This window comes from Numida meleagris, chromosome 6, assembly GCF_002078875.1.
Source record: "Numida meleagris isolate 19003 breed g44 Domestic line chromosome 6, NumMel1.0, whole genome shotgun sequence".
Lineage (NCBI taxonomy): Eukaryota > Metazoa > Chordata > Aves > Galliformes > Numididae > Numida > Numida meleagris.
In genome coordinates, this window is record NC_034414.1 from 28000737 (window position 1) to 28027827 (window position 27091).

The window sequence follows — 27091 nt, forward strand, 5'->3', positions numbered from 1 at the left end:
GCAGTCTGTGAGGCTGCACAAGTTCACCACGCTTCTATAATAGTTGGGGCTGTTCTGCAACTCTCCCACCTTCAGAACTTCTGCATTATTTGACAGATCCTTTATATCTGCCTATCTCGGGGCCTTTCTTGTGCTTTACTCTGTGATTACTTTGGGAACTGTTAGTAAATATGCCGTTGTAGCTCTACAGTGTGTCACACAGAAGCATTACTTTTAATGAGATGTAAAATGTGTGTTATTTATGAGAAAGCACGAGGGATCTGGAAATACCATTCAATACTTTAATTATGTGTATTAAAGCAGTCTAGAGCTCCCTCCTCGCGCAGCAGAAATAATGTCTTGCTTTAACAGAATTTTATTCTGAAGCAGTGGCGTTTCAGGATGGAGAGCTGTGATAATACACTTGTCTGCTAGCCGAACAATCATTGCTGTTGCTGACTGACAGAAAACCGTTAACTGCCTTTTTTAACGTTTAAAATGGACGCGGGAAGAGCTAACTGTCGCGGTTGGCGCTGCCCGCTCTCCCGCCCCGGGGCCGTCCAGCTGCAGCAGCTCGCGCGCGCAGAGCGGGCCCCGCCGCGGGAGCGAGGCACTGCGGGCCGCTCGCTGGTCGCGGGCTGCAGCGGCCGCCGGGCCGAGCCCGGCCCGGCCCCTCCCCTCCCCGGCGGACTACAACTCCCAGCGCTCCGCGGCGCGGCCCTGCGCCGGCGGCCGACGAAACGAAAGCGGTTGCCCCGCCGGCCGACTTCACCTTCAGGCTGCAGCATGAACGGCAGCGTGGCGGGCGGCGGCGTTTCCGAGGAGGTGATCAGGCTCACCCGGGGACCCTCAGGTGAGGCCGGGGCGGCCGCGCTCCGTGACGGGCCGCCGGGCAGCGGGGCCGCGCCGAGGCGGGGGGCGGCGGGCGGCGTGATGGCCCCTCGGCCGCCCCTTCGGTGGGTGGGGAGGTGGGGATGCGGCCCCGGGGCGGGGGGTGCAGCCGAGGTGCGGGAGGGAGCCCCGAGCTCTGCGGGAGCAGCCTCCTTCCGTGCCCCGGCCGGGCTGCGCCGGCGCTGGGGCTGCGCTGGCGCCGCCGTGCCGAGTGCGGCGCTCCGGAAGGGGACTGCGAGCTGTGTAAGCAAGAAGGAGCTCCGTCGGACTTCGTCTTCCGCGATAGCAGCTCGGCGAAAGGCCGTCGGTTTGTCTGCTGGAAGCACATCGGCTTTCAGGAAGTCTGTGGCTCTTGGTGCCTGCGCGGCTCCTCGTGCTGCCCGGTGAAGCGACAGGTGTGCTGCCCTTCCATGCTGCTGGACACCCAGAACTAGGGGCGTTCCTACACCTAGTAGTCGATAGTGCCCTATAAAGGCAGCTCGCAGAGGCTGACGGGGACCTCTGAGTTCCGCTGGGGTGTTGTTGAGCTGACTGTGAGGGAGAGGGAATGGGGAAGTCTGCAGGGGTGTTGTTTGGCTTTGCTTTCCCCTGTCTCAGTCCCAATGCAGTGACCAGGCCTTTAGACACATGCTGGCTCTGTTACAGAATTATAGTAGCATTGTCAGTGGTGTGGCAAGTGAGGGATGAACACCCCGGTCTGAAGCAAAATCCTGGATCTGAAGCGTTGCAAACTGGGGAAGTTCTGAAGCCAGAACTTTGATGTAGGAGGCCTTCTTTTTAATTAAAACAGGGGTGAATGAAACTGGCCCGGCCGCCTGCCCAGCTGCGGTACATGGCCATGGGCCAGCTTTGTCTTCTTGTGCCTCACCATGAGCTGCAGCACTGACATCTTCACAGCCAGAGACACTCTGACTGATCCTGGGGACGCAGAAGACCTCCCCCCCAGCTATTCCCGGGAAGGCCATGCAGATAACACAGATATTGTAGTTCCTCCCATCCTCCTGCCTCAGTGAGCTTCTGGCAGACTGCTCTGAGCAGTGGGTTTGGTTACGTGCAGGTGGTTAGGCAGCACGGCAGACTCTTTGCAAGCGGAGCTCCATTTCTGTGCTGCTTCTGATTTGGTAGCGATGTACAGGATCAGACTTGGCCCCACTACGAACAGGCACCCTTTGCCTTGTGGCTGCAGATGAGGTGACTGCTCTGAGACCTGTGCAGCCGTGTTGGTATGCTTGTGAGCCAACAAAAGGAAGCCAGTTCTGCCTTGAAGCTCCTTCCGTGCATTTGGAAATCAATTCCACCTAAAATCTTGAGGGGCAGGAAAGGGATTTTGAAGGGCAGAGTTGAGAAATCCATGGCTACTGGAATGTATATCTGATTCTTGAGAGCAGCACCTGTCTGGTCACTAGGATGGGTTGTCTTTTTTTTCATGCAGCCCCCTATGATTTTGAATTACTTGTCATTCATTTCTGTTGAAGGAACAAACCTGTAAAGCAGAGTGTAATCCCACAATCTCTCTGAGTTTTGACTCTGTAATTTTCTAGAATATAACTGATGATAAACCTCTCTGGCAGGAGTTTGCTGTGGGGCTGAACGTATTCATACTAGCAAAACTGTATAAGTCTTTTGTCTTTTTCATATTTCCTTCTGATTTATTAAGCTAAAGTGAGGCAGAAAAGTCTGATTTAATGGAAAACTAAATAACTTTGCAGGTTCAATTTGTAGTTTGTATTTTTCAGTATCTCAAGATCCTAGAAATCATGGGTTTTTTTTGGAATGTTGTTAGAGGCAATTTTCATGTTTTAGGGTGTAAAGGAGGCATGGGAAGGTCAGAAGCTACACCCACACCTTCTGTTAAAGTTTGGTTGTTGCACTTCTCGCCCTTTGTAGGTGAGGAACTTAATGCCTTGTGCTCTCTTCTTCCCCTTCCTCTCTTTCTCCTGGTTATATTCTGTCTCTTAACGCGTAAGCTGGAAGGAGAATAGCAGGGAGGAATGGCAAAGAAGGTATTTTTAGCCAGACTGGAAGTTTAAGCGCAGAGGAGGAGAGACAGTGAAAAAGCCTTGCAGCGAGTCCTGCAGGTGCCTAACTCAGGCTGGCATAAGCTGCTGCCTCACAGAGATCTGTTCTTTCTTTGTCTTGCCCCGGCGATGAAAACGGTGGCTTTAGGTTATTTTTGTTACCACAGGTGAAAACTTGTAAAATGTATTTTTGTTCATATTGTGTTGTTTTTTAAATATATATATACACACAGACACATCAAAACACAGAGAGAATCAGTGTTCTCTGAAACTTAGATTCCTTCGTTCTGTTTTTTTTTTTTTTAATAAACATTAATTAAAACTCATATTTTCTATAGTATTGATTTCTCTGAAGCTTCATGGCAAATCGTTTTCAGTCTTGTGGACGTTTTTACTTTTTTTTATTCCCATTGAAGAGTGTATTATTGTGCACAAGTATCCCTTGTAATAGATACTACTGCATCTGAAAAGTCAGTGTTTCTTCACTCTGTTGCTCCTCCCATCTTCCTCATTTGTCTGAAGCTGCCAAGAATAGGAGGGAATAAAACCAAACAGCACAGGTGTGTCAAGGTCACTGTTAATATTTCTCTGCTTCCTAGCTGTGGATGCACACTTATGCTGTGAGTCATCTCAGGCAACCTTTGGTCCCTTGTGAATAATTAAAAATACTGCTTCCCAGCAGGCACGAGGTGTTTTTACTCTTTCACTTTCTACTCTGCTTCCCAGCATTTCTAGTCCCAGCTTTGGGAGAATGAGGGGNAGGGGGGGGGGGAAACAAACCGGCCTGGCTGAATGTGGGGGGAATTTGCCCTCGGCTGTCCTTGACAATAAGTTTTGGATGACTGTTATATCAGAAAAATAAAGCAGTTTTTTTTTTTCTTCTCAATTTACCTTGTTTATATACTTTATTTCTTTTTTGTGACTTTTCTTTTTTCATCACGAGTCTCCGCTTAGGAATCTTTCCCATCCCTTAACATACATGACTCTTGCCAGGGAAGCTCAGCTGTGTATGCAGTGCAGAATGTGGTTTTCCAGATTTTGAATTCAGTTTATTCTTCTGGATTTTGAGGAAAGCAGAGGACTTAGTCTTTAACTGCATTTTAATCCAGCTGCTGGGTCCAGCTAGAGGTCTGTAAATAAGACATATTTTAAAGAACCATATAAAACATAATAAAAATGTGGACATCAGTTCTACATAATGTATTTGTATTTCTTTTTGTTTTACTTGAAATCCTGGAACTTTGTTTCCTGTCATGTTTTGAACTCCTGACACAGAACAAAATGAATACATACAATTTGAACGAGCTGTGTCTGACCTGCTGTGATTCCTGGAGGCCAAGGCTGCCAGTCCCAGCTCTGTAGGTGTGGATGGGAGCTGCTGAGCTCTCCCCACGCTGGTGGCATGGCTCTTCTTGCCCATTTCCTCATCTGTAGACAGGGCCTAGTGCTCCTTGCCTTCCCTAACTCGGACTCTTAACTCCTGAAACTTGAGAGGCATGATTCCTTTTTTCTCCAAAGCAGTGATTTGCTGCAGCCTCCTGTGAAATGCAGAATGCTTCCACTTCCTTTCATTCTTCGCTGAAGAGGTGAATTCCTGCTGAGGGTTGAGCTGGCATTTTAGAAGTGAAGACGTGCTCCTCGGTATTTCTTAACTGATGCTTTGTGGAATGAAGCACTCAGGGTCTCTCCTCTGCTTTGAAGAACTAGTTTTCTTCTTTAGACAAAGATGGTTGGGAAGGGCGGTGCTGTTTTGTGTGCTGTGAATTTCAGCATGGTGGAGCAAACAGGACAGTGTGGGTGGGCGTGCTCCCCAGCAGCAGCGAGGATGCCTGGAGCTTAGAGCGTTTTCTCATCAGCTTTCTCTTTGGCTTATCTTAGGGCTGGGCTTCAACATTGTTGGTGGGACAGATCAGCAGGTCATTTCTAATGACAGCAGCATCTATGTCAGCCGGATCAAAAAGAATGGGCCAGCTCACCTTGATGGCCGATTACAAGAAGGAGATAAAATTTTGGCGGTAAGCCTTTCCTTCTGTCCCCCTGTGTGATCTTGAAGTACTGTATTCAGTGATGTGATGGAAGATGCAGGTTTGCCAGCAGAGGAGGAAGGATGTGATGAATGCAGTTGATGTGGAGCTGTGGAGGAGCTATTCTGGGGATGTGGGGAGAGCTTTGAGCACCAGGGAGATGTGTGCCTCTACACGTGGGCCCCATCTCTTCTGCCTTCCTCATTTATTCGCAGAGGTACTTCTTGGTGCTGCATTTGTATTTCCTCTGTGACCTGCCTCCCTGAGGTTTTAGACTTCATCATGCCTTCTGTTGCTCACAGAGGATCATTATTTACACACACGCAAACAAAAGAATTGATCTTCCACCTCTGCATTTTTTTTTACTAGTATTCTGTGACTACCAATCCTTTTGCTCGGGAGGGTTTTTAGGTCATAACGCTTCTAGGCCATAAAACTCCTCACTGCAACTCATCAGGAGTAATACAGGCTGTTACTCCTTTTAGACAAATGTTTTAAAGTATACAAGTTCGAATCCCCCTGGTTCTTTGAACTATTGTCATTCATACAAGACAATATGCTTTAAAAAGCAATGAATGAAGAAGTAGCCTCTCCTAGTGTGATATATGATCTTTGAATACTCTTTATTTTATACTTAACTATGTTCCACATGTGAACCTTTTAGTCCCTGTAAATGAATCGAGTGTCTTGTACTAGTTAGAGCCTATTATTGATCCAGCAAATGACATTAAATTAAACCACAGAATACTATCCTGTATTTTCTTGACAGTTTAATATTTTTGTACATGTGTTTGGGGAGTCTAAGTGTCAAGAGAGAGGAGGAATTGGTTGTGATCTCAAGGGATGCAATTAGAGGTAATGGTGATGAAACAGTGAGGAAAAAGTGGGATGAGTATCATTAGTGAATTTAATAAAATAGGCTATAAAACCTCCTGCCATGAGAAATTATTTAAAGAGAAATCCTAGCATTTCAAAATGGATGCCAATATATATGTGTATTTTATTTTTTTAACATCATTATGCTTTTGAATTTATGTTTTCATCAGTCTTTCAAAGAAAGCATTTCAAAGATGTACCAGTGGGTATGTCCAATGTGGGAAAGGTACTCTTTTAACAGTAATAATAATTTTGCTGTTATTTTATTAGCTATCACATTTACATCTTTGATTTGTTTCCAGCAAAGCAGCAACTTAAGAAGCTGCTATTGACACAACTGTTGTCTTCTGGCCTAGATTTTTTTACTAGGTAGTATTTTTTTCAAAGCCTCTATCGTTTGACTTGAAGTTATTCACGTTATCTCCCAATGCATTTGTAATATGAATAGATTAATTCTGATGTTGGTTTCTGTTGTGTCATGCCCCCAGTTGCAGAGTATTGTGGAAGAGAAAGATTTTTATCTCCTGTCCTTGCCCTTTAGCAGTTGGTTCTCCTTTTCCTTTTTCTTTTTTTTTTTTTTTTTTTGCTAGATCAATGGCAGAGACTTGAAGAATTTGCGACACATGGATGCTGTGGAACTGTTCAAAAATGCAGGCTATGACGTGTCTCTGAAAATTCAGCGCAGGGTATGTTTAACCTGCTTCTTAGGCTTATTCCTGGCTCTGTTTAGACTGGTTGTTACTTCTTTGCTTCATGAAGCAGAAAAATGCAGTGTCCAGGTGCTCAGTTTAAGTTATGCATACAAAGAATTTGTCTGACCAGTGGCCTCCTCTAGTTGATGAGTGCTGTGTCCATACCTTGGATTACTTGTCTATAAGTCTATCAGTGAAGTGATGAGGTTGGAGGAGTCCCTGGGTCTTTCTTTTGCTGCACTATGCTGTCTTTTCTCGCAGATCTCCTTTCTCAGAGGCAAAGGCTTGTCTCTGAAAGCAGAATCTCAAGTTCTCCAGTTTTCTTTCAGAGGCCAAAATCTTCCTGGAGACAACTTTCCTGTTTCAGAGGTCATCACTCACATTAGTGGTGAGATGCGTATGTAGCCCAGCACAAAGGAACATTTGCTGCAGCAGTTTAAATGTACTGACACTGGACATAGAGGAATCCTTAGTCTGCTGCTGCCACTTGAACATCTCTGGCCAGCATTGAAGTTGACGAAGGAGATACTGATTGGCTTGACGCATGCTGCTGGGAGGTGGTGGGATGAGACCTCTTTTCTACTCTCTTAATAAAGGAGTAAATATGTTTGAACTACGTATAGTGTAGATGGGAAAAACAGAGGAAATTACTGAAGGAAGAGGTACCTAGTGGCTGGGTACTCTAGTAAAGCTCAGTCCACCTGGAGCTGTTCTAACCCTCCTGTGTGTGCGCAGGGAGCTGGGGAAGCCATCTTTGCATGTACTTACAGAGGCAGCTGGTCTTGACACAAAACTGGGGGCTGCAGTGAGCTCTCTGACACAAATACTTTGTTCTTCCTTGTAGTTGCAGCCGGAAAATGGCCCAGCGGGTCATCGAGGTGGTGGAGACTCAGGTGGGCTTCCCCTAGCAGCCATTCTTGTACCAGGCCTGGCACTCGCTGCAGCAGCAGTCTGGATCTTGTTGAGATATCGACACCGGATGTGAAGAGTACACCCTATGGATTTCACTGCGTATTTTACACAGCTATGATGTAATTTAAAGAGAGCGATTAACAATCTTATCACAGACTGATGCCAAAGAGGATCATTGCCTATCATAAAGTTGCTGCTGGTGTTCTTTATGTATTGATTTGTTGCAGAGCGAATGGAAGCAGAAAGAAACAGGGGAAGGGAGATGCCTGCTTTCATGTATTAAGTGAGATGGCTGTTGTATTTTTTTTTTCTTAAAAACATATGAGAAGTTTTTAGCCATCTCTCTCTTTTTTGCACCATGAACTTTCAAACATGCTCATCTATTCCATGTTTTAGGATGTGGTTCTTTATAAAGAGGCTGGGACTGTGGGTGGGATGGTTTTAAATCAAAAACTTTTACTAGAGGCTTTGCCTTGTTCCCACTGAATTTCTCTAGGAACTGATGATCCATTCCTGAACCTTGAATAAAGAGAAGTAATGCGGAGGGTATCTTGTTTTTTTCTGTTTTTTTTTTTTCTTTTCTTTTGGTTGTACTAAATAAATGCCTTAAGAAAATTGTGTAAAATCTAATCTAAAGTTTCACATGTAAAATCTTCAGTATAACTGCTGATTTAACACTAATATACAGTATTGGTGAGATATTCTACCAGTTCTGGAAATACAGAGGACAGTCCACTGCTAGAAAAAGACTTTTATTGTCAGAATGGCTGCTTGTTTTTGAATGAGAGTTGTAAGAGGATGCTTTCCACAAATTGCTAGCATAGCAGAGAGAGATGTGCGGACAATTGAAACACAAGGATAAGTAATGGCAAGAAATATGGTCATGCTGAAGCTGCAGAAGTCTTTCAAGTAGTAATGAAGCAGTAGTACCTCCATCGTTCCGGCTGATTGAAGTCTGCATCTTTCGGGTGAAAAGTTTCTGTTGTGATTTTTTTTTTTGGTAGGGGGAATACTTGAGAAAGTTTTCTGTAGCAGCTAACTTGTTTTCTGCAGTCAGAAAATCTTGGGATGATTGAAAGAGGGAAAGCAGAGAGCAGTTTGGGATCATCCTGGCTATGGCTTGCTGTGAAGACCGATGTGATGCTCAGACTCAGGAAATAGGGTGGCGAGTGTGAGACAGGGTAAAGTTTAGCAAATACAACCGAAGGACAGACCCTGTCTCTGGAAAACATGTTACTGAATTTACCTGCAGAGACTCATCTCCGCACTGTGATTGGAATAGTTTTAAATGCCCCAGCTGACCTGAACTCTGTGGGGTAAGACCTGTTTCTCTTGTCTTCAAGAAAGAATGTTTTTTTTGTTGTTGTTATTTTTGTAAAAGACAAGCACGTTGCATGATCTGGTCTGTATGATGCAAAGAAAAATCCTATATGCAATATACATATTCAAACAAAGAAAAACTGGTGTCTCGGTGCTTTACTTTTTTCTCTTCTTTGTTATTTTAGCAGGACATTGACGGTGCATTCGAAATTGTTGTGTGTTTGCTCAAGGCTGTAATCCTGCCATCTGCAGGAGGTAAAAGTGGTGTGCTGTTGTGGATGATGTTCCTAAATCACCACAGAGGTTCAGAGCAATCAGACCAAATGAAATCTTAGCCTGGCATGTAAACTGCTCTAGTGTAAAGAAAGGAGAAAGCAGGAGGAACTTTCCCTATGTTCTTGGGGGACCTTAGGAATGGACGTGATGCAGTGGCATTTGATGGCCTGTGCCGATGCGTGCAGAGCCTTGCTTTGGCCTGCCAGTCAGTTATGTTGGACTGTGAGGGTGGCTGTTGGGACAGATTTTTGCAGATGCAGCAAGAAGCAGTGTGCCTGTCTGTGACCTGCTCCGAATGTTTGGCTGTGGTGTCCATGTAGATCACTCATGTATTAAAGTGGACAACTACAACTTGATGCTGTTTTATTCCAACTGTCAAAATAAAGATGCAGAGAGCAAGAGAAAGTCTCAGAGACAAACTTTCTCCTGTTAGCCCTTGAGTGAGTCTCGTCTCTCTGCAAGACAGAAGTGCAGAACAAGCTGTGGAGGATGACAAGTTAAGGAAGAGCTTATTTGCTTTTTTACTGTTGAAGTCAGCAGAGAAAACAGCCTTTTTATTTTTATTTTTCTTCATTTTTTATGCTCTTCAGGCATGGTTGCCATCTGTTCTGCAGGAAATTTATTAAATTATGGGGGGAGAGTTGCATACAGTGTCCATAATAGATGTGACTTGATGAGCAGCTGAAGACCTTTCTGGTGAATGCTATTCCTTTGAATTTCTTTGCCACAATTATTTGAATTATTTTAATACTGTGGTATTAACTTGGTGGCTTTTCCAGAAGTAACCTTTTCCAGAATAGCGGCTTGTATTTAACCAATCTAACCCTCAGGACTGATTTTCTCTGCCTTCTTCAAAAATGTATGTGGATACCGCCAAAAAATCCTCTTTCCAATCCCTAGCCACCTCTTGTCCCATTTATTGAAAAAATCACCTAACCTTCAAACAGCCCTATGAGCTGTGGCTCCTATTTCTTTACCTCAGCAGCTAGACTCTGTCATGTAAACTTTCTGTGCTTCCCAGTGTTTCCTTCTCCACTCAGTTTCCATAGCCTTGAGTTTTGTCTTTATTCTGAGCGCTGTATATAAAATTTTCTGTCATTACTGAAGAAGTAAATTAAATTACAAAAAAACCAAAAAACTAATGATGACAGGGTGTACATGCAAAAAATGAGAGAGAATGTTAGGGAAAACATTTAGGACAGCTGAAACTCTTAAATCCCTATGTTTCTTCCTCATTCTCATCCATCCCCTCAACTTACTGTGAACTTACTGACCTGCTGAGGCCTGTGTTTTCATATCCGCAGTGTAAAGACCAATCCAGTTAATTCAGTTGAATTCCTGTATATTCCAGGCATTTATGTCTCACCAAGTTTCCTGAACTGTATATGTTAATGATGTATATTTGATTTAGGCGTAACAGTGAGAAATTGCAGCCAGGCTTGATTTGAAGATAGGAAGATGTGCTACATCTGGCACTTCTTAATTAAACAAACTAAAAGGGAGCATGTGGGAGGGAAAGATATCTTACTTTCAGTTAGCCTTCAGGTTCCAGCAACTGGCTTGTTAGGTGTTATATGAAAGAGGCCTCTAATAACTGATGTTTTTTTCCCTGTGAGGGGGCTTATGTTTTGTAATTGTCTTACCTTTCATGTAGTAGTTTTAAGAAATTAAGCCAACTGAACCCTTTAGGATTCTCAGCCAACTATAAGAACTGGCTTGTATGAAATAACTTCTACAAATCTTTTAGAAATGGTAGACTCTTTTCTCCCTATTCTTTTGCTTTCTCAAGTGCCTTACAGTACCTGTAGATCACAGTACAAATGCTGTTGCTATTGCCATGTAGAGAGAGAAATTCACTTCTTTTAATTTTTTATACCAAAAGAGCAATTCTTTTTGGTCATTGTGTGACACTAGAAACTTGTGTTAATTGCGATATGGGCTTTGACTCTAAATCCTCCACTGTGCCCAGATGTGACCTACATGGTGTGGGTAAGAGTATCAGTATTTGTATTTTGTTGAATTAATGCATATCCTATATGAATTGGCTGTGCTCACTGACAGATCTAGATTACTCTTTGTCCACCTTGTCTGTGGTATAATTTGCTCAACCCACTATCTGTAGCAACTGATTTTTGTCTTCTGCCAGACTGCTGGAGAAAATACTGAATGGAGTTTGGTACAGAGGCAATGTCCCAACACGGTTATGATTTTTTTATAACTGTTGGTGTCTTCTGATTATTGGATTCTCTGTGTGTTTAATGGATGCATTTTGATGGCCGAGTACTGGCACAAGTTGCCTGGAAGCTGTGGAAAAAGCCAATATAAGGATAATATTAAATTACCACTGTAATTTAATCAGGTGAGTTTATTAGCCATCCTCCCTCTCCTCCTCTTTCTCAATTTGTTGACGTGGCTTTATGGGACTGTGTCCCACAGCTGTGGTCCCAAGAGAACTGGAGAAGTCTGAAGGAGAGTCTTAGCTGTACCCTTATGGCTTTCTTCATGACTAGCTTTAGGCAAACTGATGCTGCATCCATGCTGCCTTCTCAGAATGCTTCCTCTTGGGAGCTCTGGCTGTGACCTTGCATGCAGCTGAGGGATACTCCATGCATTTCAAAGCTTCTTCGAAAAAGGATCTGTGGGAGCGTGCACTGATTTAAATGAAGAGCAATGCTGTGTGGACTTGAACCATGGCTTTCCTTGTCCTGTTGGACAGCTTTTGTTCTTGCTGCTGCATCTGTCACTGATTCTGGCAATCTTCACTGTAGGGAGAGCTGTGTGTCTCTCACTTGGATGCTAAAACCAACTTTCCTAGAACAGTGTTCTTATTAAAGGAGGCTAACTTTGCAAATTATGCAGGATAATTATTCAAATTGCCTTGTGTCTGATTGGCAATTATTTGCCAAGCTTTTGTGTTTGTGTGCAAAGTAAAACCTCTGTCGGTGGGCACTGTTTCTGTTTTCTCACCCAGTGGACAGGTCTTCCAGCCAAGTCTCCCTTTGGTAAAGTTCTCTTCCCCCTCATCCTTCTTCACCACCTCTCAGCAGCCTAACATTTGTGCCTGGCTTGCATTTTTTGCAATGACACAAAGGCAATTGTTCTTAGAAAAACTGCTGCTTTTGCCTTGTATCAGCAAATACTGATATTTGTTAATTCAGCGTTGTCCCGTTAGGTGGTTAGACATTATGTCAGATGCACTGGCATATTTTGATTTATGCACTGAACCAACTGTCGGACTTGCTGTTACTTACTCCTTTTCTCTTCCTTTTGGAAATGGACATTGGCACTTAGCTGTGTGACAGCCCTCATTCTGACTGGTGCATCTGTTGTCATAGGACAGATGACCAGAACACCAGCTGTGAGCGTGTTCTTGTATGATGTAGCTGAGGCTGTCCAGTTAGACCAGTAACAGGCTCTGATCAGCTCCAAACTGAGCCCAGACATGTCCTAGAATATACTGTGTATCAGTATTTTAAGCAGGGTGCTCCACTCTCAACAGCAATAATGACCGGCCTCCAGTTTGGGGTGTGTCTTTGAAGACCCCCTGGTGTTGTCATGATAACTGTCAGCTCCACATCTGTCCATTGAGATGTGTCCATGCCGCGCCTTCCCTGGTTCCTGATCATGGGTGGTGGTGGAAGAAAAGAGGCTTCCAGCTGTCAGAGAGCTTCAGCCCACATTACATCTGTACCCTGTTTCCTGCCATGGGTTGGACCGGAGGGATAGACAGATCTTGGCTAGTGATCACCAGCCAGATGACAATGCATCCAGTACTTGGGAAAGTGCAGCTGAATGCAGCTCATGCTAAGCCTGTCATTAGTCTGCTGGAGTATGGTATTCCCAGAGAAAGCAAGCAAAAAAGCAAGCTAGTTTTGCAGAGGCAGGCAGAGTTTTAGAAAGAAAGCTGTACGTGTCTATATCTGTGGCTAACAACGTATCTGGGAAAAGTGACTGGGAAAGGCTTTGAGCAGGCTGAGAAAAGAAGTGCTGAAGAAAACTTGTTTCTTCTTCTTAGCGATTGTGTGAGGGATGTGTCCTAAAGAAAAGCAAATGAGATTTAAAGGAAACAATGCCTGAACTCGGTTCAAGAATACTCCTTGGGGTGGAGGAATTTGAGGAACAGTGAGGACTGGTTGATTTAAAGGCAGCATTTTGTGGAGATAGAGAAGTAGCGATGTGAGCTCTAAGCCGTGCTGCTTTTTCATTTTTCACACCATCTCCTGCTTCAGCTACTTTAGTTCTAACTAGTATTAAGCACTTGAGGAACCACTAGAAGTAATCTGGATGTTAATAACTCCAGAGAAAATAGATTAGAAGCTCTATCTCTCTGAATTACTTAAAATTTAGAGTTGAGAGATGGTTTTTAAGGTGTACCGGTAACATCATTTGAAGGACATCAAGCTGTTAAATTGGAAATAGTCTAAATTAGATGATGCTGTGGTTGTTTTCCATTAGTGTTGGAGAATACTTTTAAAAAATTATTATTTTTTATTTTTTAATTTAGAACAATTGAGATACTGGCAGTCTGATGTTAAAAGTTGCTAGCATGAGGATTTCCAGGAGAGGAACTGCAGACTGAAATAAATTGCTTGGTTACCAGGCAAAATATTTAGTAAGTGTCTCATTTAAGGCTATATATATATATATATTCTTAGGCTATATATGAATGAAATACCACGAAATGGTGGGTTCACAGTTACCCTAAAGGGGCTTCTGCATTCATTTCTTCTCAGCTTGCTTCAGTAAAGGTGTAAACAATTAAAACCAAAAAATAACAAAGGAGCAGGGATAAAAGTTGTAATGCTTACGGCTTCTTTCACTAAGTTTTTCTTTCTAAATAGCAAGCGTAATACAGAGTTCAGGTATATAGTTCAGAGATTTAATTGTGAAAAGTGAGTAGTAATCCATGGTTATGTGGATATATTCTTGCTTTTATTGTGTAAATAGCCGGAATGGTTTCTAATGAATTTAGAAACCACATCATGCAGCTGTGCTTATGCTCCACCTCAGACTATTGTGAACTGATACACAAAAGGCATGCAGGTCACACACCACGACGGCCAAGATAATACCATAGGCTGTATAGTGCCCTTATGGAGGGGAAGTATTCACCTGTTGTCTCCTTTGCCATGTTAGGGGAGTGTGGACAGGGGGCAGAAATGAGTAGAAAGGAAGGCCAGAAAGGCCCAGAAGTCTCACAGCAGCAGAGTCTTCATCCAAGTCCCTGCAGCGCTGGGGAGCTTCTGAGTCCCAGCTGAGCTGTCACGTGCCACGTGGCTTAATTGCGGTAAAAGTGCCACAGAAAGCCAGCTTGTCTGCCAGCCGGGCACCAGAAGAAAACAGTTCTGCAAAGAAATTTCAGTCTTGACTGCTTTTTTCATTTGATTTTTTTTTCCCTAGCAGTCATACCAGCTTTGCCAGTTAACTGTAAAATACTGAGAAAGTGTTGTGCAGACATTCTGAAGGATCAATCTGTTAACTTTCCTTTAGTTGGAATTAAAAGGAAGTGTTTGAATTTCTACTGAAATTATATGGTGTAATGATTTATGGGCTTCACTGCATTTCACTTGGAGGTTGAAGCAGGTCTTCAGACGTTCTTGTGTGAACATTTACACGTGTTGGGATAAGGAGGAAAAAGCTGTCCCATTCCATATTCATGTTCTCCTTGCTTGGCAAGCCTTAATTAACCTCTCCTTGAAGTGTTGCTATGCCTTGTTTTGGTTACTGAATTGTTTGTAGTGTATAAATACTTCTAAAAATCCTAAGTGGGGGGTGTAAAAGCATTGAGTAGCTGAATGAGAGCACACAGTTGCTGAAGCTGAGAATAAAACAAACACAGTCCAGTACAGGGACTTCTGTGGCTGTGGTTTGAAAAAAAAAAAAAAAAAAACCAATCAAAATTCTCCCCTCAGGGAAACCATTTACCACTTTTCTTTGGTACTGCACTCTCTAAGAGCTATTTTAAATGCTGGCATCAGAACACATACCATTGTTCAAGGTGAATACTGCAGTATGAAGATATGGACTGGATTTGAAAGACACCAATGACACATGATGGCTGGAGAGGGGGAAAGGCATCCAAACCAGTAGGACTCAACTGCTTTTGCACTGTTTGCTTGTGGCTCAGTCAGTACCTTGCAGCTGTCTATGCTGATTCCTTGTGAAGCAGGTCCTGCTTTCCCAACTTGCAGGTTTATTTTTTGCATAAAGTCAATGTGCCCTTGATTTTGAAGTGGTTAAAGTTAAAGGGATTTACTCTGAGCTGCTTGATCTCGCTGAAATTTGTTCTGACAGTAGTGATATTGAGCATTTTAGAGGTGAGATTGTAGGCTGCCCTTTAATAGGGGCAACCATTTCTGATGCAGAGCTTAGAAATGGGATGCTTTGTCAAAAGAAAAGCAATATTAGGTCTCTGTTCTGCTGTTCCTGCCACATTTCTTCTGGGTGTTGGAGTTAGTGGCAGGAGGAGAGTGGCAAGAGTTGTCTCTCTTCAGGATGGCAGCGTTGTCTCTCTTCCTTGTCAAATGCAGATCTATTTGAGGAGCACCAAAGTGAAAACTGTTCTCCAAAGCTTTCCTTTGCTGTGGCCTTCTAGCAAGTTTTTTTTTCAGTGCCTAAAATACATTTCTTTTCCTTTTTTTAATTTTTTGTTTTGTTTTGTTTTTCTGAGCCTTTGGCAAAGCAGATATCACATTTCTCCACCTAATTCTGAAAGTTTTCTGCCTATCAGCAGCTCCTCTATACGCTGGAGCGATGCAAGAACTTTTTCAAACCTGAATTAGAAGCTTGAGGCTAAATACAGGCTTATGCATTTTCTCTGAATTTAACTTAATTGTATTAACCAGATAGACAACTTGAGAGAAAGGTGGTTTTTCCCTATGGAGAAGAGATCTTTGTTTGCCCTTACTGGTAGGCAGAGAGGTAATTACCGTCTTGGTCTGTCCCAAAGCTGTTGTCTTGAGACTGCGATTTGGAGAGGAAGTTGAATTTCTTGACTTGCCTTTTAAAGGTATTCTGTACTTCTCCCTCATGGATTAATTCTCAGGTGTGGAGAACAGGAGGATTTTTTTGTGAAACCACCACTAATGCAATGTTTCTGTCATTTAAACATTGCCTTAGTGAATTCTTTCAGTTATATAATATTTGTTTGGTTTAGCCCATGTGGTTTTCATGAGGACACTTGATGCGCCTTCTTTATCTGAATGTGTTTATAAGTGTGTCGTACAGTAGGGCTGAAAAAATGATTTAATACTGTCTTCACACAGAAGTTATCCAGCATTACGATCACTGCCTGCTTGCTAAAGTTCCATAATCAATGACAGTTAGTGATTCGCTAGCAGTTCTTATTTTCTTGGTTCCCAAGGTGGCAGTATCAAATCCTTTCCTGGTTATGAACAGTGACTAATCTAAATATGTGTCGATAGTTTTGTTTTAATGACGAAGGGTCAAAAATGTTCCTACAAGTTGGGATGCATGAATGCTAAGAAGACTGTGAAGCAAGGGAAAATGAGGAATTCATGCCAACATTTCATATGTTGTCACAGATGGTGAAAGAGATGAGTCAGACTCAGATGTGCTAATAGCTGCTATTGATGAAGGAACTCCTTCTCAAGCAGTTGTTAGTATGGTTTAAGCTTATTATTTGCGGACCTGTGTGTTCATCCCCAGACTTTAACAGCAGACTGTTCAAGAGCCCAGGGCTCATAGCCATAGCTCACAGTTGCTTGCACACGTGGCTACTTGGAGACGGTCTTCAGCAAGAAGAGCTATGCCAGAATCGGTGACTGGCTGCATTGTTTGCCCCTGGCTAAGAGAATATGTTGATTATTTAAATAGCCCGAAAGAGCGGGAGGAGGGAAGAAGAATGGAGAGCTGTTGTATTTTACCAGCACATCTTCGGTTTGGCAAGCCTGCTTATTGGGCACATTAAAAGTGTCCAATTATACATAGTAGGAGAAAACTCTGTCTGTCAATGGAAAAATCTGTATTGAAGAGAGGGAGTGTTTTTAATTGTGCTTCTTTCAGGATACTGATAATGAACTTTGGTATTGGAGGAACAACGTCAAACAAGGGAACTATGTCCAAATGTCATACAAATTCAAATAAACATAGTTGGATCAAGTGTTTGCTCAGAGTGGTGACTTTGAAAAAGCTTATCTAAGTGGGCAGTGTCATAGGTGTGTAGACAATTGTTCGATATACTGGGGCTCTGGTCTTTATTCAACTCCTTGCTGCTGACTTTCTAAGATTCTGTTGAAGCTCCACCCTGCCCCTGCGTGGAAGGGACCTTCACAGAGATAATTTTGCCTCTGGTCAGCTGTTGAATAAGGTACCTCACATACATAATGGGAGTTCAGGGAAGGGTGCAACTGTCTCACAGCATTGAAGATCTGCCCTCAAGTGCAAAGAGATTTGAAAGAGTCATCCATGTCAGCTGAGTGCTCTTTTGCCCATTGGTACCACAGACTCTGAAAACCAACCTTGAAGATCTAAAGCTTTTGATGTTTTCTGCAACTAAATTCCTACTTTGAAGACAAGAGAAACTATCTTAGTTGCCCCTTTCATAAAACTCTGCTTTTATGACTTTAAAAGAGTAAATTTTTGTCTGAAATGGAAACAAAATGTGACTACTAGGGGGATCTCTGAAAAGCTGCAGGAAGAATACTTTCAGCTTCACAAATGGTTCTTTATTACAACCCTTGCTATTATCAGCACAAAGCTGCTTTTTGTACTCTGCAAGTTAACGGGGAAGTTTTGAACAACAGTTTCCTAATAGGGAGACCTAGTGATTGAGCTAGCTAAGTGATACTTTCTACTAGATGAGAGGCTTAGCAGAAGGGAAAATTAAGCCATTAACTAGAAAACCTGCTAAGTGATTTTTATATTTTAAGCTTGCATGCAGTATGAGCTGAATGTATTTTTAAGTCTCAATTATCACTTCTTGCTGTGCTTTTCAGTACTGAATTTAAAGTTGACTGAATGCTTAATAAAGAAATGAACTGAATTACTGAGCTGTGAGAATTTATCTTGGAGTGAGATATATCAGTGTAGAATTTGTTTTTCTACTAAGGGATGAATTCCTCTTTTGAACCCTGAATGCTACTTCTATTACTAGCAAAACAAATGTGGTAGTTGAGGCAGTTGGATAACATCATCTTGTTATAAAGTAATATTAAAAAGCCTATGTGAGAAGTCAGCATTCATCTAAGTAGAGTGCACATTCATGCAAGTAATGGGAGCAGAGTTGCTGCTGCTCTGGGTTGTGTTAGAGATCTTTCAAATTCAGAGCTGATTGTGGTTCTGGTCTTTGCCTGGGACTAGTATTGGCTATTTGAGATAGACTCCATGGGAGGTGCTAAGAAGAAGATGCAAGGAGAGTTATAAAACTGTGTAGTCATTACCTTACATCAAGTTTCTTCTGATAGTCCTATTCCTTAATTGTTACCGAACTCCGGCGACCCTTTTAGTATTGTTCTTGCACGTAGAGAACCAAAACCCGGTCCTGGCCAAATACCACACACAGTATCAATATGATATGCAGCAAAATGGCGTTTATTGGTAAAAGCTACAAAGCTATATAGTATTTCTTATCTTTTTACTAGACTGTTCCAGAAGCTCACGCGGGGCTCCTGGCCAATCATATTGAATCTCCTGCTTCTGACCTGTCACTTCCGAAAAGCCATACACGGAGTTGTTGTGCCCTTTGTTATGAAAACAAAGAAGCACGGCCCCTCGTGATTACGACACAGGTTCAAGCAAAGTAGGTGAACCAATAGCAAGCATATGGGGAAGGGCCTTCCGCGTTACAGCCCGAGCTCTGTTATTCGCCTAATACACAACACTAAATACTGATGGCGTTAGTACTGTTATGACCGGTATCCTTTAATCAGCTAGTAGAACTGTGAACAGACAGGTGGATCTCAAGAGTTAGCATGCCTGTCTGCTGACTCTTTTATACCAGTTTCATCCATTAGTCAAATAAAAGGTCTCACCTCCCTGTATAAAATTTGCTTTTCAATTAGTGGTATCATTTGAAATATTGCTCTCATATTGCTTGTCTTCTCTACCAGTTGACTAGCATGTATTTTAAGCGAAGAAACATCCACACATTGAAAGTTGATGTATTCTGCTGTCAACCTTCTGTTACTGAGGAGAATTATTTGTTTATTCTTATTTTTCTGCCCTCAATCACAGTCAGAGTGGTCAAATTGTGATTTTTGCAGCTTAAACAATAATTATTTATTACTTCATCACGAGGAGCTTTCTTAAAAATAGAAGTTGGCCACTAGTTTTTCTTTGTGCCATAATTCTGCAGGAGTATCTTTGGAATTCTGCTTTCCAACAGCTATTCAACTGATTTATTAAGAAGGTGAGCAAGGTTTAACTTGCTCAGGTTACTGTCTGAGCCTTTTAAAATTAAGAAAAACAAACTCGTTTTCCAATTCACTGAAAGAGCAGCTGGTCTTAATGAGGCTGCATGTTTTTCCTCTGTATCTCCTTACTTGGAAGTTCAGCATCCAGGCCTCATCCTTTGATGCTCGCAGTCCAAACCCCTTTGGATTGTTTGTACTAAAGAACTCAGTGGAAGAATTAGGAATCCTTGATGTTACATTCCAATTTACAAAAAATATTGAAAGGTGGTTTTTTTTTTTTCCTTCTCTTCTACTACAGCAAGTAGTGACTGTGTTCTTCTTTGTCTTTCAGGGAGATGCCCAGTCCTCAGCCCCAAATGTCCCTTGCTGAATTGTTCTTTGAGCCATGTCCCTGCTTGTTATGGGAGGTTTTTGCTTTCTTCTCTATCTCTGTGCTGGTTCTCATGTTATTTCTGCTGACTCCTGTCACTCTTCTGCAACTGTATACATCCCACGTTCTAACAAAAGCAATGTACCTTATCTGCTTTTCTAGAGTCTTTGAGAAGAGACTTTTGGGGGTGCAGGGGGCAGGCAGTGATGTATTTTCATGTTTGGGGTGGAGGCTGCTGACCTTTTTCAGATAGCTGTCTTAAATAGTAAGTCCTAGTTTTTCTACTAGTTTCAGTATGTATTATGTTGATTATAATAGGCTCTTACTTTTGCTGTTAAGTTTTGAGACAACTGAACTTCTGATGAGCTTCATCACCTGGAGATATTTCCAGGCATATCAGCACCTGAAGCTGTGTTATTGAATGCAGAAGTTGTTCTAAAGTGAGAGTTCTGGTCCACCTTCTGCAGGTGAGCTCTGGGTAGGGACTCTTAGTTGCTTCACTCTTCCATGAACTTCATTTTTTCTTCATTTCTCATCGCTCAGATTAATCTGGGGGAGCTGCTTTATTTACTGTTCTCGAGACATCTTCCTGAGGCTCTTCAGAACGTAATAGTGTGTTTTCTGCACTCCTGTTCTCTAGAACAAAAGTTGACCTTAAGAGAGTGTGATTTTTGGTTGAGTTATCAAAGAAAAGCTGCAGCTTTTGCTGATGTTTTGCAGGTCAGAAGAGTGCTAACCCAAAAGATTATTCCCTGTGGAAGGCACTATGTTCCTTTTTAAGGGACTCTTCTGAGCGGCTGTCAGTGCTCAGCTTATCATGAACTCACTGACTGGGCTATTGTGAATCTCATAAGCTCTGAAATTGTATAGCAGTCAAAGCCAACCCTTTGCAGATGGCCAAAATGATTCAGGAATTAGTAACATTTCAGTGAAGAAAGTGGAAGAGCCCCCAGAATAGCAGGTAGTGCTTTGCCTTTGTGGACAATTTAATAAAGCTATTACAACGCTATAGTGTTAGTGAAATATTACATGCTATTTCTGTGCAGAACTGGGCAGTTGGGGATGTCTTAACAGCTCCTTTCCACTCCTGTGTCTTGTTCAGAGTTGGAGATCTCTTTAAGAATACTGGCAGATTTCTGTACACAAAATGTGCTCTCTTTTCCTTGTCTTTATCTTTCCCTCTTTCAAATATCAACAGTTATGGCAACAGGAAGGTTGGCGGCAAATGAGCGGCTGACAGTCTTCCTAATGGGCAGAAACACAGGCTGGAATCTGTCCTGAATTCAGTGGCACAGTGGTAGAACCACAGCAGAATTGCTAGTGGTGACATAGAATGCATTTTGAGCTCTCAGGGTAGCTGGATTTAATGAGGTGGAATATTACTCATGCAAAACCTTCTACCAGAGCTGAATAGCATGGTGTATACAAATGCAGAAAACATGGTCTAAGCTTTTTAAAATGCCTTTCCTATTTATATATTTATTTATTTCTGTTTCCAGAACAAAATGAAGTTTTGTTGGACCTTCTCTCTGATATACCTATATTGTGCTTCAGTGCATTCTGTCTTCATCTACTGAGTTTTATTAGCCTGTACTGTTTCCAGTTAGAGGACAAAAATGGTATTATACAATCAATCATCCAGGAAGGTAAAAAACTGTTGGTAACCTCAGCCCCAGATTTAGATCATACAAAAAGGGTTTACCAGGTCTTGTGGGTCAAATTCATTTTTTTATGTGTTTGAAAGGCATTGAATGGCTGATTATGTCCTTAGTATCTTTGAACAAGGGTGAATACTCCAAAATTCAGATTTCAGTCTACTCTTTCTCCTGAACTTCAAAGATCTTTTGATTGGAATTTCAATCCAAATGCAATTGCTTGGCTTTATCTGCTTACTGATTTGAAAGTAATATTGAGTTGAAACACCCTCCACACTTCAGGAAAGTTCAGATTTGGATTTCAAGATTGGGAAGGATTGGGAGGATGAGTGAAGGGGAGCCAGCAGGGTTTCCTAATTACTAGTAATGCTTTAATTAAGTGGAACAGAGCTGCATGAACTTGATAATGTGAGTTCCTCTTCAGAATATTTCTCTGTACTAGGAGATACCCATACTGGAAGTGTATCACAGCTGTGTGAGAGCCATTTTATCCTGTCACTTTTAATGAAAGTTAAACCAAGAGTATTTGAAGTCTGTCACTTCTATCTGACAACTACTTCATCTCCATTTTCATGCATTCAGCTTTATGTGTATAAGCTTCCCCTGCAAGTGTTTAGGTATGCAAGATATGAGAATGAGTGTTTGTGTCTATGCTCAATGACAGGATTTAATGCAAGAATACCCTCCAAGTTGAAGCTGTAAGCAGCCTCAACTGTTGTCAGCAGTAGCAGGTAAAGCCAGCTCAGCATGTGTCAAATTGTGTGGTGGTATGCGTCAACAAAACAGCTTTTCTACAGTCGCACTCAGACACTGTCCTTAGTGCTGGGGCATCCTGCAGTACTGCAGCTGCCGGTCACTTGCAGGCTCTGAGTTGAAGCTGCACAGAGTTCCTCGCAGGAAATCTGTTAATATTTTGAGGATCAGGAGGGGCACCAACAGGGATCAACTCTATGTCACAGTGTGCACACTGATGAAGATAGGCTTGTTCTGTCCCACTACTCCACAATCATGGTCACATCCAGACTTTGCCACCGTACACAAACAGCATGAGAGTTCACGAGGGTGGATAGTGATAGAACAAGGGGGAATGGTTTTAAACTGAGACAGGGGAGATGTAGGTTAGATATTAGGAGGAAGTTTTTCACTCAGAGGGTGGTGACGCACTGGAACAGGTTGCCCAAGGAGGTTGTGGATGCCCCTTCCCTGGAGGTATTCAAGGCCAGGCTGGACGTGGCTTTGGGCAGCCTGGTCTAGTGGTTGGCAACCCTGCACTCAGCAGGGGGGTTGAGACTAGATGATCTTTGAGGTCCTTTTCAACCCAGGCCATTCTATGATTCAGCTAAGTGGGTACGTGGAGAAAACAGCAAGAAATCTCAGTAGCGGAGAGAGTAGTGGTATTCTTGCTTCTTTTGTGTAGAAGAGAATCTTCTCTTGGGGGAGACATTTGCAATTCTCTTTTAAGATCATTGTGTTACAGCAGAATTTAGGCTTCAGTTACCAGAGATTCTGGCATCAGAGGATGCAGAGGATGTTCTTGTTCTCATCGCTGTCTGAGAGGCCTTCGGCACCTAGGACACTTGCACTGCAGCTCTTCACCCACACTGGACTGGTATGTGGTCTCTTCCTTTTTTTCCCTTGACCTTGTGTTGCTCTCTGAGTGTGGTAGGACAATTCCTCTTTCCCCTGTGCCATGATTCCCGTAGGAAATTGCTGCTGTTTCTTATCAGTGAAACCTGTTCTGTTCCATGTGTCTTTTGCATCTGCTCTTGCTTCCTGAAGTCAGAGTTGCTTCTGTCTGTAGCTTCAATATATTAGAAAAATGATGTTGCTTTAAAGCAAATAATATGAATTCTAAAAAGAAAAATGCTTTTAAGGTGTAATTTGTTTTATGAAAAAGTGCTTTATAAGCTGAATATAAAATAAACAAAAAAATTCTAAAAAAAATCATGGACTATTCAAAGCAATACAAACTTGGCACATTAAATAATGTGTTAATAAGTATCTATAAAATAGGTGGTGGTTTCAATCTGATATGACATTTATTTTTCAGTCCTGTGGAGACAGCTGATGAATCGTACATAGTTATGGCACTTGTGAATCGTAAGTTTCCTCATGACTGAAGGTAAATGTCAAAGATATCATGTTTTAAAACAAGATATCTTGCTTAGCAGGTATGGCTTATTCAGGAGAGAGGCTTCTGTTTCATCCATATACTCTTTACATTGCTCAGTTGAGTGTATTGGTTCCTTGAGCACCATCTTGCAGCTGTCTTGTGTCCTCTCCATTTAGGTAAATATCATTTTCTTTGGTAGTGGAAAAGGAAGAGGGTACGATCAGTGAATTCCTTCTCTTTGGCTCTGTTCTAGTAAGCGCTAAACAGAATGCATCTGTCACCTGTGCAGATCAGAGGTGCAGCATGAGCTGAGTTAGAACTGACTTGCCAGAAGGCAAAACTTCTATGGCTGCGTGCTCTGCTCTGGGTGACATTGACATCCTACCTGAGTGGGAGCGGGTTTCTTCTGTCAGTACTCAGAGCTCCAGCCTGGCCTTTCTCTAGCAAACAAAAGAGGTTTCAGACATTCAGACAGAGCAAAGGACATTTGATAGAAGGCTTTTGTCACCTGATCTTCCAGGGCTTTTCTGAGAGAGGTGAAAGCTTTCCTGGAGGACCTGGATCTGATACAGTTTCCTGAAGAGTTTTCATATCTCCTCGTGGTCTCTTTTAGCTTCTCACTGCTATCAACACAGAGCTTGCTCCTGGGATAAACTGACAAACCTGGGATCTCAACAAACTTGAGAGGTGGGCCTGTGTGAATCTAATGAGGTTCAACATAGCAAAGTACAAGGTTTTGCACTTTGATCGGAGTAATCCCAGATAGGTGTACAGACTGGGAGAAAAACTCCTTGACAGTAGCCCTGGGGGTCCTGGTGGGTGAAAAACTGAGCATGAGCCAGCAGTGTGCTCTTGCAGCTTGGAAGGCCAATGGTATCCTGAGCTCCATCAGAAAAGGAGTGGCCAGCAGGGACAGGGATGTGATTGTCCCTCTCTACTCTGCCCTCGTGAGGCCCCATCTGGACTACTGCGTCCAGGTCTGGGGCCCTTGATACAGGAAAGATGTGGAACTGTTGGAGAAGGTCCAGAAAAGGGCCATGAAGATGATCAGAGTGCTGGAGCACCTCCCCTATGAAGACAGGCTCAAGGAGCTGGGCTTGTTCAGCCTGGAGAAGAGAAGGCTGCTAGGAGATCTCATTGCAGCCTTCCAGTATTTAAAAGGGGATTATAAACGGGAGGGGAATCAACTTTTTACAGGGGTGGACAGTGATAGGACACCAGGGAATTGTTTTAAGCTCAGGGAGGGAAGGTTTAGTTTGGATGTCATGGGGAAGTTCTTTACAGAGAGAGTGGTGAGGTGCTGGAACAGGCTGCCCAGAGAGGCTGTGGATGCTCCATCCCTCGAGGTGTTCAAGACCAGGTTGGATGGGGCCCCGGGCAACCTGGTCTAGTGTCTGATCTGGAGGTTGGTGGCCCTGCCTGTGGCAGGATGGTTGGAACTTGATGATCCTTGCGGTTTCTTCCAACCCATGCAATTCTGTGATTCTATGATAAATCCAACAGCCATGACATTGACATTTGAGAGAGGAGAAGATATAAATGGTGTCCTCTTTTTGGGGCAAGGACAGTCGCAGCCTGCGAACTTTGCTCAAAAGTGTACACTGTTCCTGTTAGGTAGTGTCTGTGTGAATGTTGGTCCATCAAAGGGGAAATGGGAAGAATATGGAAAATGCTGTCACCTCTACCATGCCTGCAGCATTACTAGCTGAACACCCTCCAAATAATGTGCCATATCTGCCAGAAACATGGCACATAATTGTTCCTGGTAAGCCTGTGCATCTTCTCCCTTCACCTGAGCAGCTAGTGTAACTCTGTAAGAGTCGGAGACTCCAAATACATACCAGAGGGACCACCATAACTGTAAAACCTACGTATTTCTGATGTGTGGCTGAATCTGTAGGAAACAATGAAGTATGCTTTGGGCTAGGCGCAGTGGAAGGATGGGATTGATATGAGCGAAAGTTGAATGTACTGGTTTCATTATAGCTTGGCCTCAACAGGTCAGACATCAGGTGTGACCTTTGTTGAGTACATCTAAAGATAAGATTACCAAAGTATTTTGTCTGTGTAAATGTTCCAGTGAAAGACACATCAAGGAAAAAAGTGGAGCTTCAAGTTGTGACAGGCATCTGCAGAAAGATGTGTCCCTAGTAGTCCAGAGTGGATGGAAATGCCACTGTGCGTATTGCATAACACTGGTCTTCATACACATATGAAACATGTCTCTGTTGTGGATTCTTCAGTTCTTATGTGAATAATTGATCTACTCTTCCATTGTAGTCCCAGGGGAAATGTTCTGTTCTTTGGCCAGTGTTGAGTAATGGAGCGATTATAAGGAGTGATGGGGGTGTAGCTCTGATGAAAACTTTGTTGGAATGGAAGGTAGGGTTAATCCTGTGCTGGTGCACACCTTATGCATATCTAAAAGGACCTCATATATGAAAGTCTCCTTACTGCCAGCAGTGAGTTTCAAAAGTGCAAAATTCTGATTGTTCTGAATTGTTACATGTATATGTGGGCAGAAACATAGCTGATCTGGTGCAAAAGATATTGTTGTCTGTCCCTCAGCTACTGAGAATAGGAGTTCAGGGCTGAATGAGTTTGATTGAGTGGCAGAGACAGGAGATGCCACTAAGCAGATTTCAAGAAATTTCCCTCAAACCAATATTTTCACAATCTAGCATCTGAATCTCTCTTTTCATACCACGTTCAAGAGATAGGATTAGCAAAGAGATTTCAAAAGCAGTGTAGTTCAAGATAATGGAAAACACCTGACCTGTATCTGATTCTATTTGGGATCTCAGTAACAGCTGCAAATGAGGCCAAACTGAATTCCATCAGCATAGCAAGATCTCAAGAGCACCTTTGGAGTATGCCTGGAATACAAAGTGCAGCTAAGTCCCTTGCTTTTATTAGCATGCTAGCTCTCTGAGAGGGAGAGGTAGGGTGTGCGCGCGAGACTTGATGGCTAAGGTGGAATTGTGCTGCTTGCATTTGTAAGGATGAATTTGTAGGTTCCTTGCTAGCTGATGAGGTTGGGATGCTTTTAAGCTGAAAGAGGGGAAAGGTTGAGCACCTGCTGAGATGCCATTTTGTCAAGCAGTTCCTTTCTTGATAATGATGGGACTTGTTCTACTGTGACATGTTTTTAGTAAAAGCTGGCTTTTTCATGTCAAAGGCTGTTTGTTTTGTTTTAATTCTTTCTTTCTTTCTTTCTTTCCCTCCAGGAAACATTGATTTCCCACACAGTCTCAGTGGGATTTACCAAAAGAAGCAAATTTCTTCTCCATTCTCTCTGGAGAGGCTTTTGGGGGGTGGAGTACAGGAATTTTTGCAAAAGTGAATAATGCAAAGAAGAATAATGCACTGAGCTCTTGTCAAAAGTTGGTTTATTTATATGTATGTGAATCTGTATGTACATATGAATATATGAACCTCCTCCATATTTAATATTAGGTTTATATATGTATAAATATATCATGAAAGCCTGAATTCCTTTGAGGAAAAGATTATTATGTCAGTATTTTCAATTTCATCAAACATCCCTTTTCAAGATCAGCTCTAATAATTCTGAATCCTTTAAGGATGGTCA

At 42.6% G+C, this 27091-nt stretch overlaps 1 protein-coding gene across 2 annotated transcripts; it reads left to right on the forward strand.

Moving 5' to 3' along the window:
• LOC110401749 (synaptojanin-2-binding protein-like) lies at positions 628-8852 on the forward strand. 2 transcript variants are annotated; one of them, XM_021403172.1, is made up of 4 exons: positions 628-832; positions 4767-4903; positions 6379-6474; positions 7325-8852. In XM_021403172.1, exons 1-4 carry the CDS (start codon positions 766-768, stop codon positions 7463-7465), a joined length of 441 nt encoding a protein of 146 aa, XP_021258847.1. In that variant the 5' UTR covers positions 628-765; the 3' UTR covers positions 7466-8852. The 2 variants fall into 2 exon arrangements, with proteins under 2 accessions (XP_021258847.1, XP_021258849.1); XM_021403174.1 differs by lacking the exons at positions 628-832; positions 6379-6474; positions 7325-8852 and adding an exon at positions 929-1265 and having other exon boundaries at positions 4767-6372.